Genomic DNA, 18,293 nt, shown 5'->3' with positions numbered 1-18,293 from the left:
TTTTCAATTGTTTTAATTGACTATTTTATTGTTCATTTTTTATGAAAATTTGTGAAACATTTTCTTTAATTTGCATATGAATTTTTAATAAACCCATACCTCACACATGGGCAAATAATGATAGTTATTTTCGTAGATTTGATAAAAATTTAACATATGAAGTTCACCTCATAATGATACTAATCAGTGTTTAGTATACTTAGGATTTGAACCTCAAATCTTTTGTTGTTATCAATACTGAAACCACAACGCAAAATGATAGTTTATACAATAAAAATTATGTCTTGTAATTTGCAATCACACCAAATGAATGGCCTTGCAAATCCTTTTACCCTTTATTTTATACATGTAAAAGTTCTTATCCTCACAAATAGAAGAGCTCTTGCCACATAGTAGACATATTAAAATTATTATGTGAATTGTTATGAATAAAGTTTAGCTACAAAACTTTTTGTGACCTAAGATTACAACTTTATTTAATAAAATAAATGTTACTACGTATTTTGAAGATCTAATCGTTAAATTTCATGTTCTACATGCTCTTAATACACATGTCAAATTTTGTGTCAATCAGATATTATTTACCATCTTATTTATAAGCTTATATATTATGCATAATTTTAAATTACAAAAACTTGCAATTTAAATAAGCTATTAATCTTAAATTTTAAAATTTTTTTGTAAGCATAGAGGATATAAAAAGAAGATGTAATCCAATGGTGGATTTCTCAAAATTCAGCTTCAATGATTAAGTTTGTAGCTTTAGACTACAAACCCATTTTGTACCTAAACTTTATCCAATTGTTATTTCGAAATGTGTTTCTGCTCAACACCGGTACTGGGTGAAAGTTTTCATTTAATGGGTAACAAAGGTGGCTAGTTTGTTGGGAAATATTAGTAAGGACAATATTGTAATTACCATGTGGAAGGGTAAAATGGACAATTTATTGAATTAGGATCATGTGTCTTGGACATGCAATTTTTAAAATATGGAGTGGTGATTGCTTTGCAAGTTTTAGTAGATTGGAGTGCAAAGTAGTGCAATGACCCCCATAATTTTAGGATGAATCAGTACAATTAATCCTAATTTAGAATATAGGGAAAAATACTATTTTGGTTCCTAAATTTTATAAAAAGTATGTTTTTGGTCCCTAAACTTTAAAAAGTTTTTTTTTTCATCCCTACATTTTGTAAAGAGTTTTTTCAATAGTTTACAAACAAAAATAGGGATGAAAAAAGAACTTTTTTAATAGTTTAGGGATGAAAAACAAACTTTTGGTAAAGTTGAAGGACGTGAATAAAACATTTTCAATAATGTAAGGATGAAAGATGAACTTTTCAATAGTTTAGGGACAAAAAAAGAACGTCTTAAATTTTAGGGATAAAAAACAAACTTTTAATAAAGTTTAGAGACTAAAATAGTATTTTACCATAGAATATATTTAGCAAATACAAAACCCAAATTATTCAAAATTTGTTTAATGTTAAGTTGCTTTAGTCTAGTGGATTTTAATTGTTTTCAACTAAAATATAACAGTTGATCGCTTCTTTATATATCTCTTTAATTTTTTTTTTAAAAATTAAAAATAAATATTATAATGCCGACAAGGTTAAGTAATAACATTGAAATGGTCATAAAATTAAAAATTAAAATTTTTTTACTTTTACTATTATTATATATATACTTTTTACTCAAGATTCATTGGTCAATTCTGCCGAAAGGTATCCGCATTCCCGGGGTTGATGACATCAATCAAATTCCTGTAAGCATCCAAAAGCCAGAAAAGGGAAAAAGTACTCAAGTAAGAAATATCGGATTAGGTATGTTCCCGTCTACACTCTCCTTTCTTAGGAATTTTATTTTGTCACAATGAAAGTCATATTTTTGTGCAACTTTATTTTTCTTGCCAAGAAAATTTAGAGACAACAAAATTTCAATATATTTTCATAATATTCTTATTTCATTTTATTAATTTGGACGTATGATGGTTTGACATATCATTTATTGTAAGAATATTGTGAGACATTGTAATGGCTATAAAATAACTTTTTTTATCTCACACGGTAAAGGTAAAATGATATTAAAATGTTTTTTGGTTGCTGGCAACAAACATGGAGAAACTAATTTGGTTTTTTATACATACTTGATTAATCTGTAGGACATTGTTTGAAAATAAGAGAAAAGAGAGAAGAAATAAAAAAAGAAAAAAGAAAAGGCATAGGCTAAGATGTTAAAAGAGGGAAAGGAAAAAAAAGAAACGAATTTGAACTACTTTTTTGGTGATATTTAGTATCTCCGGACAAATGTCTTGTTCAGAATTTATGTGATATTCTTATTTATTTTAAAATTTTCTTTTAGTAAGGACTTCTACTTACTAAATAATGAAACTAGGAATTACAAAAACGGAGTATAAAGCAAAAACGGGAAGATAAAATCTTGTACAATGTTGAGAAGAAAGTGGTAGAAAGCCACAAACTAGCAGAAGGACATATAAATATGCAAGTTGATGAGAAAACTTGACTTACTGATGAGTTGGTGGAGTTAGACTTTCTGGACGGATTTCATATTGGTTCAAACTGTGAGTTTAGTTATTTGTCTGTCTAGAAACAAAAAAAAAAAAAAAAAAAAAAAAAAAAAAAAAAAGACAAACTACTTGGTTAGGTTCTAAATATTTAGATATAAATGTTTAGGTTTTAAATACTTTGTATGTTGGCAAATTGAGAACAAAAACTTGTTTAGAATTAGATCTTAGGGTCTATAAAGTGTTTTAGACATTACTTAAGGTAATACAAATCAAGAATCAAGAATGTACAAGCTGCAGAAAGTTGAATTGAAAAAATGAAGAGCTTGATCGATTGAAGGAAAGGCTGGACCGATCGAGATGCGACTTTGTAGAATTTTAAATAAGGCCCAACAGCTCGCAAAACAATTAGGGTTTGAATCCAACTTTACTAGGTATATAAGGAAAATCCTAATACACGTTTTTCGATACTTGAGAGTAACTGTTGTGAGATCTGTAAAGTTATTGTACCTTCTAACTCTTTCAAGCACCTATTGAAGATCACACACATATTGCTAGTACTAGTGGAGTAAAGTTGTAGTCAAGTTTCAACTATCAAGCATACTGAAGATCAAGACATGAACTGGAGGTTCACGTTGGAGCAAGTTCTCATCAAAGAAGTTTGAGAGGTTCATAGCTCAATTTGGTAACTGTGTTAGCTTTACTATGAATTGGTATTCTTGAACTGTAAAACTCAATTTGATATAGTGGATTGTTCTCTTGGGAGAGTTCTCTCCAGGTTTTTACCTTAAAACTAGTTTGTTTCATTGGTTTTCCTGAGTCATCACATCTTGTGTTATTTAGATTTTTGCTCTGTATGTTGATTATGATGAACATTTAACCTAGATTTGGATAATTAATCTAAGTGAAAACTTGATTCAAAATAAATTACGTTAAACACTGTGTTTTTCCAGGGGTCTAAAACTAACACTACTTAAAAGAAGATAGCTTTTTTCTTTTAACATAAAGAACAGGATAGAAAAACTTCAACAAAGACCCATAAAACCAAAGGGGATAAAATACTTTTTAACTCTCTATCATCACCAGTATATATTTTGGGTTAGAGTCTTAAAGATATATTAATCATATAGGTCCAACCCCAATCCTATTTGTGTGCAAGTAAAGTCTCTTACTTTTACTACAGGTCTATTAACCGTAGTTAGTGTTTTATTAGTTTAGAATTTAGTCTACTATAAATATCCTTGTTGGGTTCATTATAATACCAGATTTGTACTTTTATAATAAATATGTAGCCTTTAAAGGTTTCTTTCATAGATGTAGGCTATTAAGCTGAACCACGTAACCTTGTGTTCTTGTGTTTATTTCATACTTTTTCTTTTGCATCTATTTTAGCATGTTGGGTTGTAAATTGAACTTGGTTAATTAATTCAATTATCAAAGATGATTAATTATTCAGATTTTATGCAAATAACGTGAAGGCACAAACAAATCACAAATCTAATCTAGAGTGTAGTAAAAACTAAATTTGACATAGTGGTTTGTTGACTAATGGTGAAAACCTTCAAAAGGCAAAAAACTCTACCAGATGAATTTCAGGTCATCACTCCCAAGAATCCATTAATAAAAAACAAGTGATTACAAATATAAGAAATCTTACTTTTACTTTGGCCTATATGAAAATACCAACCTACAGTTAAACCTTTGTTCCAATCCCCCAATTGGACTTGATCTTGTAGAAGACTTCTTCCCTTTGATCAGATCTTCAATATGTGACTAATTGTTTTGCACGAATCCTACTACGTGACTAACTCTACGCCAAACCTTTTGATTGTAGCAGATGATTTGCAATAGCTTCACAAAAAAATACCAATAAGATTTTCAATTTTTGATGTCATATACTTTGCTTTGCATAGAACCCAAGGTGCATAAGAGTCGCAGCAAGATCTCTTTATTCTTTTTTTTTTTCCTAAACTCATAAGTTCAAAAGGTGAAGGCTAGGGTTTTAAATAAGAAAACTTTATGAAGCATTAGGGTTTTGGTTTCCTTTTTCTACCACCTTATTGAAATAGGAGCTTAATGGGTCTTTTAATTGGGTTCTCATATTCCTATATTTTGAAATTTCGTTAGATTGATAGATCGAGACAGGTGTCGAATTTAAATCTCGATAGATCGAAGGTATTGAGCTAGGCATCGGGACTTGCAGATTCAACTTTTCTTGAGCAATTTCATGAGTATTCTTCATGTTTTCAGCAATACCACTTGCTATACTTCTTCAAGTACTTCATGATGATCTTAAACCCACTTAGATCCACACAATTACAAGAAAAGTGTGTTTTGTCATATAATATGCCAACTACATAAAACTATGACCCTAACATAGCATTTTTAACAATTTGTAAGAAAATGTAGGAGCACAACATACCTTATGAGGAATCAAAATAAAAGGAAGAAGCCATGCGAAAAATGGAGTGTTTGTGTGTGAGAGGAAGGAGAGCTACACCTCTTCCCTTGCTCCTCTCTGTCTTCTTCCATATTCGGCCAAAAGGCCCAAAACCACACACATTTGAGTCATGTCGAACACAAGACAATGGTGTATATATATGGGTCAAGAGAGTTGAAAGTTCAAATAGTGTAAAAACACCTTTGAATGTTTAGATCCCTAATTTACAAATTAACCAATTTAAGTTTTATGTCAAACAACTAGTGTGCGGAAAATGAACAAAAACTATAATATAGAATTGGAAAAACTATCTAAGCCAAATTAAAATCACAACCCACAGCAGATAATAAAAGGTAAAGATAAAAGGGAAGAAAGATGCAAACACAAAGACAACACGCGATGTGTTATCGAAGAGGAAACCGAAGCCCTCGGCGTAAAACCTCTCTGCCGCCTTCAAAGCAGTAAACAATCCATTAGAAAATGTAGTTGGGATACATGGACAGCAATAGACCCTCCAAGCCTAATCTACCCAGTGCACCTAAGCCCTCCAAGCTTTTTGCTCCAACGAGGTTGCGTCGAACCTTTTTCTTTTCTAACTTCCCGGATTCCGCTACTTGACCATAGCATCAACCAATGTAGATTGGTTCATTCATAACTGCTTCCCAGAACACCAAACAGCCCTCTCACAGTAATGAATATGGTGAGAACAAGGTTTTGGTAAAATGCCTCTCAAGGGTTTGACAATGGAGAGGAAGAGAGTTGAGGAACTTGAAGAGACTCTAATGTATAGATTGTAGGTGAATCAATCTTGTTTTACTCTAGGGTTTCTCTCTCAAAATTCTCTCTAGAAGCTCTCTTTCATATGTGGGTATAAGGGGTATTTATACTGGGGTGAGAGGAGAATGTGAAACGTCAGGTTTTTCAAAATAGGGGTGGCTCGCGGCTTGGCCTCGCGACTTGACTGAGTCTCGAGATCCAGTCGCGAGATAACCGTATGGCCAGTTGTTCTGTTTTGTCCTGTAGTGCTCCAGCTAGCATGATTGTTCACCTTCTGGCATGCTTGGCACGTGTGCTGCATTTGGCGGCTTGCAGCCGCGAGTCACCCGCGAGATCAAGCCGTGAGTCTCTGCTTTGTTGCACACTTTTGAGCAATCAACACTCTATCTCACTTACTACCCTTACAACAAAACCCATCTAAATACAGGGTTACTAAATGCTGAAATACAAGCAAATTTGGCACGGAATAAAGTCAACAAGATGGTTGATTAAATTCAACTTTACAAGAGTACAGAGTATATTGGTTTTAATGGGCTAAACTAATACTTCAACAAGTAGAGAATATGGACCTCTCCACCATGGGAACTAAAATTGCAAGCACACTCCATTAAAAGCTGACTATAATTTTTTTTTTTTTTTTTGAGAAACTTAAGCGGACTATAATTAAACAAAATAGATGATGATAATGCATTAAATGACCCAATATTATCAATATGTGGTGATCACTATTTACTATTGGGTCTTTTAATAAATGCTTACTAAAATACACTCGAACTAATCCTTAACGAGTGCCCTAAGGGCACTCGTTAAGAATCCATTTTAGGAAAGTTTTAACATCACTTTTATGGGAAATGAAAAAAGCTGTCAAAACATTAATTGTTTTTTTTTTTTTTCCCATAAAAACTTTCTTGAACTGGATTCTTAACGAGTGCCCTTAGGGCACTCGTTAGCATTTCCCTTTTATTTTTTTTTGATAAGTAATGAGGATTTATTGATATCAAAATAAGAGAGACACCCAAGTACACAGGAAGTATACAGGGGTGAACAAATTAAAAACGAAAATTACAAGAGTCAAGTAAATCCAAAATAGTAGAAAAAGGATGGTTTCTCCACACAGAGAGCCAGTCAAATAAGGATCGGAGAAAAAGAAGCTTGAGATTAGGCATGGAACGCTCAATGTCTTCAAAACACCTACTATTTCTCTCCTTCCAAATACACCACATCAAACAAAGAGGAACGGCCTTCCAGATATCTCCATTATGATGGCGACCAAAACGACCTTGCCAGTAAGCAAAGAGCCCAACAACAAACAAAGGCATGACCCAACTAACTCCAAATAAACCAAAAACCATATCCCATAGCTCCGAAGCAACCGGGCAATGAAGGAAAAGATGGTCAACACTTTCACTATTACACTTGCACATAAAACACCAATCCAAAATGCAAACCTTTCTTTTTCTTAAATTGTCAATTGTCAGACATTTCCCCAAGGTTGCGGTCCAGACAAAAAAAGCCACTCTAGAAGGGATCTTTTGCTTCCAAATGCTTTTCCAAGGGAAAAACTGCTTACTATGCCCAACAAGAAGATGGTAGTATGCACTAACCGTGAACCCCTTACTCTTACAAGGCAGCCAACATCTCTTATCCTCCTCGATTCCCCTAACAGGAGTGTTATAAATGGAATTGATGAAGTTCCTGAAAGCTTCCAATTCACGATTATGCACCTCCCTACAAAACTGAATCTCCCAATGGAGGACTCCATTGGAGTACCTCATTAGATCTACCACACTTGCCTCTTTACTACAGCTAATCCTATATAATTCAGGATAGCGGACTGCGATCGAAGAAGTCCCACACCAACGATCTAGCCAAAACTACACTTTTGATCCATCTCCAATTTCATACATAATAAACCAAGATAAAGAGTGCCACCCCCTTCTAATATTTTTCCACAAACTGACTCCATAAGGACCAAAGAAAGAGCTAGAACACCAACCACCCCAATCACAACCATACTTCACCTCTATCACTTGACGCCAAAGAGCATCCCTTTCTTGCCCAAATCTCCATAGCCATTTCCCTAAAAGAGCAACATTGAAAGTTCTCAGATTCTTAATCCCTAGTCCACTAGAGGAAAGCGATGTACACACCGTAGACCAATCAACCAGATGAAATTTGGGCTCATCTCCTAGGCCACCCCACAGAAAATCCCGCTGAAGTCTAGCAATACGGTTGGCCACAGAAGTAGGAATTGGGAATAGAGAGAGAAAATAAGTAGGAAGATTAGAGAGAGTGCTTTTAATTAAAGTGACTCTACCTCCCTTGGATAAATATAATTTTGTCCAACCTGCTAATTTTCTTTCCATCTTCTCAAGAATTGGGTTCCAAATAGACTTGTCCTTAAATTTTACCCCCAAGGGAAGACCCAAATATTTCATTGGGAGGGACCCTTGCTTGCAGCCTAAGACAGCCACCAAAAGATCCATGTTATGAACAGCCCCCACAGCCACCAGCTCAGACTTACCCCAATTGACCTTCAGACCAGACACAGCCTCAAACCAAATGAGCACTATACGGAGAATCAGTATCTAATCAATATTAGCATAAAAAAAAAAAATTAGAGTATCATCAGCAAAAAGGGGATGAGAAACCATCAAAGAACTACCAACAGAAGCACCTACATTAAAACCTGATAAACGACCTTCATGGACAGCTTTATCCAACATTCTACCGACGACTTCCATGACCAAAACAAATAACAAAGGGGACAAAGGATCACCTTGCCGCAACCCCCTTGAACTTTCAAAGAACCCATGAGGAGTACCATTAATGAGGATAAAAAAACGAACCGTGGATAAACAAAAAGAGATCCATTGCCTCCACTTATCAAAAAAACCACAACGCTCAAAGCAAGAGAGTAATAAATCCCCAGTTCACATGATCAAAGGCTTTCTCAATGTTCAATTTGCATAACAACCCTGGCTAACCAGACTTCAATCTACTATCAAGACATTCATTAGCAATGAGAACAGAATCAAGAATCTGCCTATTAAGAACAAAGGCATTCTGAGGAGCAGAGATGATCTCTCCTAAGACCATGCGAAGACGAGAGGCCAAAACTTTAGCAAGAATTTTATAAACCCCCCCAACAAGGCTAATAGGCCGAAAGTCCTTTATGTCCACTGCTGCAGCTTTTTTAGGAATGAGAGCAATGAAGGTTGCATTCAAGCTTTTTTCAAATTGACCAGTGACATGGAAGTGGTGGAACACAGCCATGATGCCTGATTTGAGAATCCCCCAACAAGCTTGAAAGAAAGCCATCGAAAAACCATCAGGCCCAGGAGATTTATCCCCATTAAACTCCTTGATGACTTCTAAAACCTCAGATTCCTCGAAAGGTTTCTCTAACCAATCCACAATATCCCCAGAAATCCTTGGAAAATCCAATACATCCGGGAAAGGATGCTGCACTTGTTGCTCAGAATATAGGTTCATAAAGAATTGTTCAACATGGTCAACGATCCTATCCTGGTTGGTAGTCACAGCCCCATCAATCATAAGGTTTTTAATACAATTATTTCTTCTATTAGAATTAGCCATCCTGTGAAAAAACCTCGTATTGGAATTGCCCTCCTTTAAAAACAATAAGAGCACTGTCCTCACCATAACCAGTGCGCCTTGAAGAAGTTGAACCATAATTGACAGAGCTAAATAAGCCCCTCAATTCCCTTATTCCTTTCCTCCCTAAGCTCTTGAGAAACAATAAGAGCCCTGTCCTTACCATAACCAGTGCGCCTTGAAGAAGTTGAACCATAATTGACAGAGCTAAATAAGCCCCTCAATTCCCTTATTCCTTTCCTCCTTGAGCTCTTCTTGGCTTTGTCAGTTTTTTCCTTAAAAGCCCTTTGTTGTATCTCAGCCTCAACAGCCAACAGGAATTTGGTTGCTGGCTCTTCCAAACCTTTAAGGGAAGTCCCAAGAAAGTCATCAAAGCCACTGAATTTATCCTGAAACCATTCCGAGTAAATGCCCTTACCCAGCAAGGTCTCGACATCCAGAGATGCTGGCTGATCAGAAATATCCATGGCACCCAAAGGCAGAGAGAAAGCCAGAGGATCAACATTGAGGGGTGGCGAAGAATCAGCAAACTGAGAGGCATCCTCGGAGCAAAAATCTGAAACCCAATCCTCCACAATAGCATCACTCCCTTTTTCTAGTTCTGAATTAAGCTCCTTAGATTCTGAAGCCACCCCCAGAACCATCGCTAACTGGTTTGAGTCGTCCACTCCGACATCGACAGCTCCCGGTGGCAAAGAAAATTGAATCGGGACTGCCACCCTCTTCCCATCTCATAATTTGAGAACCCACTGCTCGGAGTTCCCCCATTTCTTGATGACATTGTCTGTGTGCTGATGAATGATCTGTTGGATGTTACGTTGCACAGCCACATCACCATCGAAGCACAAGGACTCATCCACGGAAGCATCAGAGCACAAGGACTCATCCACGGAAGCATCGGAGGACATAGACTCAGTGACGGAGGCGTCGGAGTTGTCGGGGACTGAGAGAAGCTTCTCAGTGCACGTTGGTTCCATGTGGGTCAGAGTAGGCTCAGCGTCGCTACCCGTAATTGAAGATGTCGATGAGAAAAGGTGAGAGGGAAGGGCTTGCGAAGAGTGTGGGTGGGTCTGAAATTGAGTCAAAGAGGGCCGGTGGGATTTGGGCTTCCATTTATAAAGAGGTTTAAGATTGGGCTTTGGGTTAGAGGCTGGAAGGGCTTTGGGTTTTGTATTAGACAACTTGAAGGCACTAGTTTGAGAGGGCTTTGGGTTTGGGTTTGGGTTTGAGATGGGCTTTGGGTTTGAGGCTTAAAAGGGCTTTGGGTTTGAATATTGGCCTGTTGGAGGGGCGGGTTTGTGTTTGGGCTTAATGGAATCAATGGGCTTTGGGTTAGAGGATTGGCTAAATGAAGGGTCCACCTCAGTGACTTTTGACCAACTAACTTCCCACGAACTAAGAGGCCCACGAACCAACCTAATACATAGGTCTAAGTGCACCTCACCTTCAGTCCCATCAGAGAAGACAGGAGAGAGCAGCGCCCTGATCAGAGCATTCTCCTTCCCAAGGCAGTTCTCGCGAGGATCCTGGGTCTGAGAACCCGGATTTGCCATGTTAGGAATTCGAGAATCCAACATTAAATGTTTAGGATTTACTTTGTCGTCAGAATCTTGGGTCTGAGCAAGCTCCTCCACTGCCAGCCTGTGAGCTTTGGGTTCACTCCGATGGCCTTGCACCACCGCTGCCGCAAAGGATTTGGAGGCTTGAAATTCAGACCCAAGTAAAAGTTTTGGGGGCAGATTAATGGCAAGGTTCCCCAGAGCTAAAGCCTTCTTCAAGTGACAAACAAAACCTCTCCAACCACTGCCCAAATTTCCTTCCGGAACTACTATGAAGCCTTTCCGGCGACTGTGTAAAAGTTCAGAAATCATAAGAAAAGAGCCATGTGCGTTGGAACCTGATTGTAGAATAAACACCGTCTCGCCATCTCTAACAGTACGTGCAAAGTGTCTAGGGGACTCAGAGTAAATAAAATTCTCCATCATAGAAAACAGTCTCTTTGCACTCTCTTTGCCCAAGAACACTGATCGAAGAGAATCCCTGCCTCTCTCAAAGATACGTAATAGGAAAAAAGAACCCCCTTCTTCGATAGAAAATTCAAATGTCTTGGACTCGACAAAAAAGATGGAACCTCCCATGATAACAAAGAAGGAGAAAAAAAAACCAAAGAATTTTATGACTAATCCGAGGTAGCCAGGCCTCAAATTTTGATGCTACTGCCTAGGGACGTAAAACATAAAACAAGGAAGGAAACTCTCTACGAGACACTGATACTTACACTTGATGGCTAAAGGGTTAGTGAAAATACGAGTGCATTTCCCTTTTATTAAATACATAAAAGTAAACAATGACTATGCTAACTCACAACATAAAAAATGCCAACAAAACATTTGGTTCACAAGTAGACTGCATTTGAAGGTAGAATTTATTTTAGAAAACTTTTAAAATCCTCTTTTTTTATTTTTTTATTTTTATTTTTTTATTTAGAGCTTATAGAAAACTCTTAAATATCTTCCTATGGTGTATGGAATGAACACAAATCCTTGTGTTACATTTTGTGTTTCACTTTATATTCTACCAATCACAATTTGTTATAAGTTTTTTTTTTTTTTTTTTTTTTTTTTTTTCATTTTAAATTTTGGCTATTTTATAAGGAAAATTAAACAAATACGTAGCAAGTTATGATGAGTGGAACATAAAGTAGAACACAAAAAATAGTACAGCGGATTTGTATTCATATGGAATATTTTTTTTTTCTTTTTTTCTTTGGATAAGCCATATGGAATATGTAATTCATAGGAATTTGTTGGGTGTTGCTAACTATTACATATATACATTAATTCAATTTTCTTCTCTTTAAATAGAAACAAAAACCCTATGAGTAATTTTACAACTACAAACTGTTTTATAATATTTTTAGAAACTTTTGATGTAGTCAATTCTTACTAGTTCTCATCTTGTGCTTACCACCGACATCACTTTTTCACTTATTGATAACAACTCACAACATCAATAGTTTGCATTTCTAGTATTTTCGAAACGCAATTAGCCGCATACATTATTCCTTTGCCCACAAGTCTCATAGTCGCCAAACTACGCTAAAGACTTTTCGGAAAATTCATCATATATACTTATCTCTCTTCTCCTATGTTTTATTTCTTATTTTCTTTATGTTAGAATATTAGCTCAAGATTCGAGATCCACTTGGACTAAACCCTGTCGTACTTTGCACTAGTAAGTTAGGTAGTTAACCTAAGTTAAGAGCTTACACGAAGACGATTCCTGTACAGTCATTGACACAAAAAAGACGGGACTTTCACAATTTTCTAACTACTTTGAAATTTGGAAATGTAAAAATCTGATATTACATTTGTAGTAACCTCCCGCATCAAAAACTAGTGCAATGTGAAAGTTTAATATCAATGGATGGTTTACCAAATTTTGTGGTTAAAGATGGCTTCGAACATATATATTAAAGGTCTCATTAAGTATTGGCCTTCCCATCATCAAAGGTTGTGAAAGCTTCATGATTGATCTTGGAAAGATGATCTTGTTAAAGGTGTTTCCCATGGTTGATCTTAGATAGAGGAAGAAAGGTGTTTCTCACTGTTGATCTTAAATACTTTATTGTTTGTCTCTAATATAGATGATAATGCCAAAAATCTTCAGTTGGGTTACTCACCCAAATTTAGAGTTTTTGACGGTTTTTTAGGATTTGCAAGAAAAAGAAAGTTGGTCAAAGGGACTACTAAAGTATGCCCACTTCTGATGTTTAAGTTAGTGTTAATTAATTAATTTTGTATGTAGATAGTATTTTGTGGTTTTTTTACTCATACTTTAGCAAATTGAGATAGGCTATTCCTTTTATAGGTGGCCTAGGTTGTTAGAAATTAATCACAAAGAAGCTAGAAGAGAGGAAAGACAAGTAAGAAGAAACGACAGTAGTTTAAGTAGTCATTTCGATTAAGCTACAAGTAATTTTATTTATTTTGTGAAGTGTGCTGGTCACGTGGCTTAAAGTGTACAGCTGTAAATAAACAGAGTGCTGAATCTAATAAGATGAAATTATTTATTCCATCATTTCACACTTTTCTGTTGCAGATAGTTGTTATATTATAAGGTTTTTGAGTAACATAATTATTTAATAGTTTTTTTAGAGAGAGTTTCAACCGCCAATTATTTAATAGATTGAATGTGTTTAAACGGCTACATCTTTTATTTATTTATTTAAAATAACCTGCTAGTAACTCCTACTATGGTGGACTACCTAATGATTTTTCTATACTCATCAATAATAGTTCTCTTCTTTTTTTTTTTTTTGTTTTTATTTTTTATTTTTTTAAGTAAGCAAATTTTATTAATTAAATTATTATTATTTGTTTTTTTTTTCACTTTGAAGAACTTATTATTTGTTTCGAATCTCCTTCATGTTTCGAATCTCCTTCAACTTTTGGTTACAATATATTTAATCAATTAATTCCGTATATTTGATTATTGGTGATTGATTGTGTTAAAAAGTTTATTTTTACTTCATTTTTCTTCCTCATCTAGTTGACTGATCATTGTTTTTATTATTGACTCAGGAATCAGACAAACATATGATTATGAACCGAAGCACCAATACAAAAAACTTCTACTTCGCATGTGCCAAGAGTTACAGTGTTCAAGTGATAAACAACTAGAAAAGGGTCTTGTTTACGAGGCCATCTTCGAAGCAACCAAGAAGGGGATGGTTGAGTTTGTTACTGCTATTTGGAGCGCATGTCCTGAACTTGTGTCGGCCGAGGAAGAGTTCACAGGGAGAAACCCATTTATGTGCGCTGTTCTGTACCGTCAGTATGAAATATTTCGTCTTCTGTGCTGTTTTAGTTTAAAGGACTCAATATTAGCTGCAACAGATGACGAAGGAAATAACATATTACACATGGCGGCGATGACAGAACCTTCCGCCAGACGTAATACTATTCCAGGCGCAGCTTTTCATATGCAAAGAGACCTACAATGGTTTGAGGTAACATCTCTCGCTTTACATTATTAAAACCCTTATATCATTTAGGTATATACTTTCAGTGCAGAGTTTTTTTTTTGGGTGGTAAAATTTCAGTGCAGAGTTGTTTTCAGTTCTCCTCGACATTATGATTAATTAACTTACCTTTTTTTTAAGAGGGATATCGATAGCAAACCTGATAAATAATCAAGTTATACATTTGGGAACAGAAAATATGGACATTCTTCAAACTAATAAATAGTATTCTTTTTTTTTTTTAGCAACACTAACAAATGGTTGGACAGCTCTATTACAATTCATTGAGACACTAGGTAACAAAAGAAACTAAATGAAAATTTTTACAAATTTGATTAATATCTTCAAGTATTCAGGTAATCAAAGCATCAGATTCTTTGCCTACCCCAAATCATTAAAGAAACACCCAAAGTATACTTCATTCCCAGCTTCAACTTCATAAATTCAGCTCTTCGAGTAAACAAGTTTTGTAATTTCCGTAAGAAACATAATTTGGGGATCTAACTCCTTCACAAAACAGTGAATGTCTCTAACTGCTTGTGAGTTTCCAAGCCCATAATAGTTTAAACTAAGAATTTTCATGTTGGGTAATGAGGCTAGCTGAAAGATAGCTTCGCAGAGGAAATTAGAATAAAATCTTTTTCCGACCCCACTGCTCTTTTCTTCACCAAATTCACCTAATCATTGCTGTCACTTTGATAGATGATGAACAATTTTTTGAAATATGTACATCTACTCCCTCATCAAGCGAACAAGATATATCTTTAGCCTCTCCAGTAAGTCTTTTCCATGTTCTCAAACTTTTATCTGTAGGTACCTTTTCAAAGTTAGAATTTTTTGATATTTTTGAATCCTTAGCCTTATTACTTTTGGGATAAAATTTGGCTACAAACTAGATTGCATACTAAGGCTACAACTCCCCTCAATATCATTTTATTGGATGTGAATTTTAATAAGTCTATCATTTGATTGTTAATTTACCGATTGTTCCAATCGGTAATTTAACTTGATATCAGAGCAGTAAGTCCTAAGTTCGATCCTTATCTCCTCCACATTGCATCTTATTTAAAATCCTATATGCTGGGTTTCACCTATTAAAATGGAGTTTGAGCTCACACATAAGGAGAAATGTTAAAAGTATATGGTTAAATAAATAAATTATCATATCTTAATAGTTTAAGTTTTTGGAACAATTGCTAATTTAACATTGATTACATTTTCTTCTTACATCCTCCATACTTGCAAAATTTCTAGAAGATCAAAAACTAATAGTTACCATAGTCATGCAAACGAATCATCTTCATATATATATATATATATATATATGTGGTGAAGAATTGGTAGTGTTGGCGTCGCTAAGATTGTGTACGGTGCTGAACCCATGAGCCACACTTTGACTTGAGGTTAATATAATCTTACTTTAGATCTACTGTTGGAGTTCATTGATTCATTCCTTTTAAATGTCATAATGGTGTAGAGATGTTAGATTCCATCTGGAAAGCCTTCGTGAAAGGTGAAACAATATATGAAAGCGCGCAGATAAAGTACATGCAATGATCAAATTAATTAAAGCTTGTGTGGAAGATTTCATATCAACAATCAAACATGTGATTGGGTGCAAGCCGTTTCAATCTTAGTCAATGCAAAGAAGATTATACGTCCGGATTCATGTAGCCATGTTTTTCACGAGTGAGGCAAGATGAATAAGAAACGTGTTCATTTGTCTTGTGTTTTAGAAAATGATTAGATGGAAATTATTGATAGGGCTTCCAAAAGATCTATAGGAAAAATTGGCTTAAACTCGATGAAAAATTGTGGGTGGTTATTATTGGTCACTGTCTTTATAGAAGTTTAAGATCTTTGAGTAATGGTCATAATTTAATTAATGTGTTGAATATGCTTGAGTAGTTACATTTTTTTCTTTGATGACTTGCCAGTGCTTTAAGGTTGTCCATTAAATGACCTTACTGATTTTTTCATACTCATTATATAGTAACTAAGGAGGTGGAGGTGTCTTGAACCTATGTGAAGATATGGAAGTCCAGTATCAAGTCTTCTGTATTGAATTTTATCAAATTTATCTTTTAGTTGAGCTTAGCTCCCATTTCATCTATCTCCTTATCTTTAGGTGGTCCTAATTCTCCCTTGTTCCATCTTTCACCCGCGTCAATTATGACCATCAAGCAATGATAAAAATTTTACTCCTATAAATCTTTCATTCAAGTTATATTGAGCCATCGATATTGATTCTTTAAATTAGGATATGAAACCCACAAAATTACATGGTGTTCAATATTTTATTTATATATTAAACTATTTTGTGATGTGAGTTTTTTTTTAATAAACACAGGAAGTGAAGAGCATTGTCAGTCCTTCCTTAATAGAAGCTGAAAACTACGATGGTTTTACACCTCAAGATTTGTTTGTAGAGAACCATAAGGGCTTGGTTGATCAGACAAAAAATTGGATCAAGGAGACAACGTCTTCTTGCACAGTGCCAGCTATTTTAATTGTTATTACTATGTTTGCAGCAGCAATTACAGTTCGAGGTGGTAACAATCAAAATACAAGCTTGCCAGTGTACTTAAAGGATAAGGTGTTTATGCTCTTTATGCTATCCAATGCACTGTTCCTAGTTTCTGCCACAACATCATTATTGGTGTTTCATACCATCACATCACGTAATATAGAGGAAGATTTCCTTATATCCTTACCCCACAAAATGATAATAGGCCTTTCATCCCTTATCTTTTCCATAGCGCCCATGATGGTCTACTTTTGTACCTCACTTTCCATTATTCTAGACGGAAATTTATGGGTGGTCATTCCTATCATTTGTCTTGTTGCTGGTCCTGCCATCCTATTCGCATGGAAACAAGTTCACCTTCTTCTTGCCATGGTCGCTTCAACTTATAGACCAAGAATCTTCGACAGGAATGTGAAGCCTTGGATGTAAGCTATTTCGTTGTGCGTACCATGTATAACTGTTTCTTTAATAATTGGCTTAGGGCCAAAAATTACTCTCTTTTTTTCTTAGAAAGATAACTGATGAACTTTCAGTTTGTGATTGTTATCATGTGTTTTTCCTCCCAATTTAGACCTTTTGTCTTTAAATCAAATAAATCATGACTCCATTATATATTTTCAGTTTTTATTATCTAAATTCATTTTCGAATTCTGTTATTTGTTTTGAGCAAGGATAGTATAATGCCTAATCCACAAAACCTCATCTGTAATGTATATCTCTTTTTTGAGAAAAATTTGCAATGTATGTGTCGAATTTAGATCTTTACCTTTCGAAGCAAAAGAAGTCTAGTTAAGTCTGTATTTAAAAATAAAAATAAAAAATCTCTAGTTAAATCTGTTAAGATACTTTTCTATTCATGGATAATAAGAAAAGCTATTTGAGGACAAACTGTTCAATAATTTATAATTTATAAGCTATTGGTGACATTCAGCAATATATTGTCGTTTTTTTTTTAAAAAAAAAAAGAAGTTATATTAAAAAGGTAAAAATATATGTTTTTTTTTTTGTTCCATAAATTTTAGTACAGGTTTTATTTTTAGACCATAATTTTTTATTTTCTCTCAGAGGAAAACAGGAAAAAATAATTGAGGCCATAATACACTACTGGTTTCTAAAATGTCATTTATTTTATGTGTCTAACAAAATAATAATGTGTCAACTTTTTAATTAATGTTACAACCTTTTTATTATTAAAAAATCATACATCAAAGCCAAAGCACAATCTAAGTTATCAAACACTTACTGTCAAATTAAACTTAACCTAATCTCCGGACAATCCAAATTCCTTTATCCTAAGGAAAAGCGAAAGCCAATCTAAGAAAGTTCAAATCTTTTGGAACCATCGCAGTTGACAAATTAATTGCCAACAGAACAATTTTATTTTGT

The 18,293-nt window shown here is 34.8% G+C and overlaps 1 protein-coding gene across 1 annotated transcript in view; it reads left to right on the top strand.

The window, feature by feature from the left end:
* The window catches only part of LOC126722752 (uncharacterized), a 30,124-nt gene extending 12,603 nt beyond the window's left edge, over nucleotides 1-17,521 (top strand). The window contains exons 8-10 of the mRNA XM_050425903.1: nucleotides 1,723-1,821; nucleotides 13,941-14,368; nucleotides 16,731-17,521. Of these exons, the coding sequence (XP_050281860.1) occupies nucleotides 1,723-1,821; nucleotides 13,941-14,368; nucleotides 16,731-17,336 (1,133 nt within the window). The 3' untranslated portion in view covers nucleotides 17,337-17,521. The remainder of the gene's footprint in view (nucleotides 1-1,722; nucleotides 1,822-13,940; nucleotides 14,369-16,730) is intronic.
* Nucleotides 17,522-18,293: the final 772 nt, after the last annotated feature.

The sequence above is a fragment of the Quercus robur genome, chromosome 4 (genome assembly GCF_932294415.1).
Source record: "Quercus robur chromosome 4, dhQueRobu3.1, whole genome shotgun sequence".
In the NCBI taxonomy this organism is placed as follows: domain Eukaryota; kingdom Viridiplantae; phylum Streptophyta; class Magnoliopsida; order Fagales; family Fagaceae; genus Quercus; species Quercus robur.
This window is presented reverse-complemented; position numbering and strand designations above follow the sequence as displayed.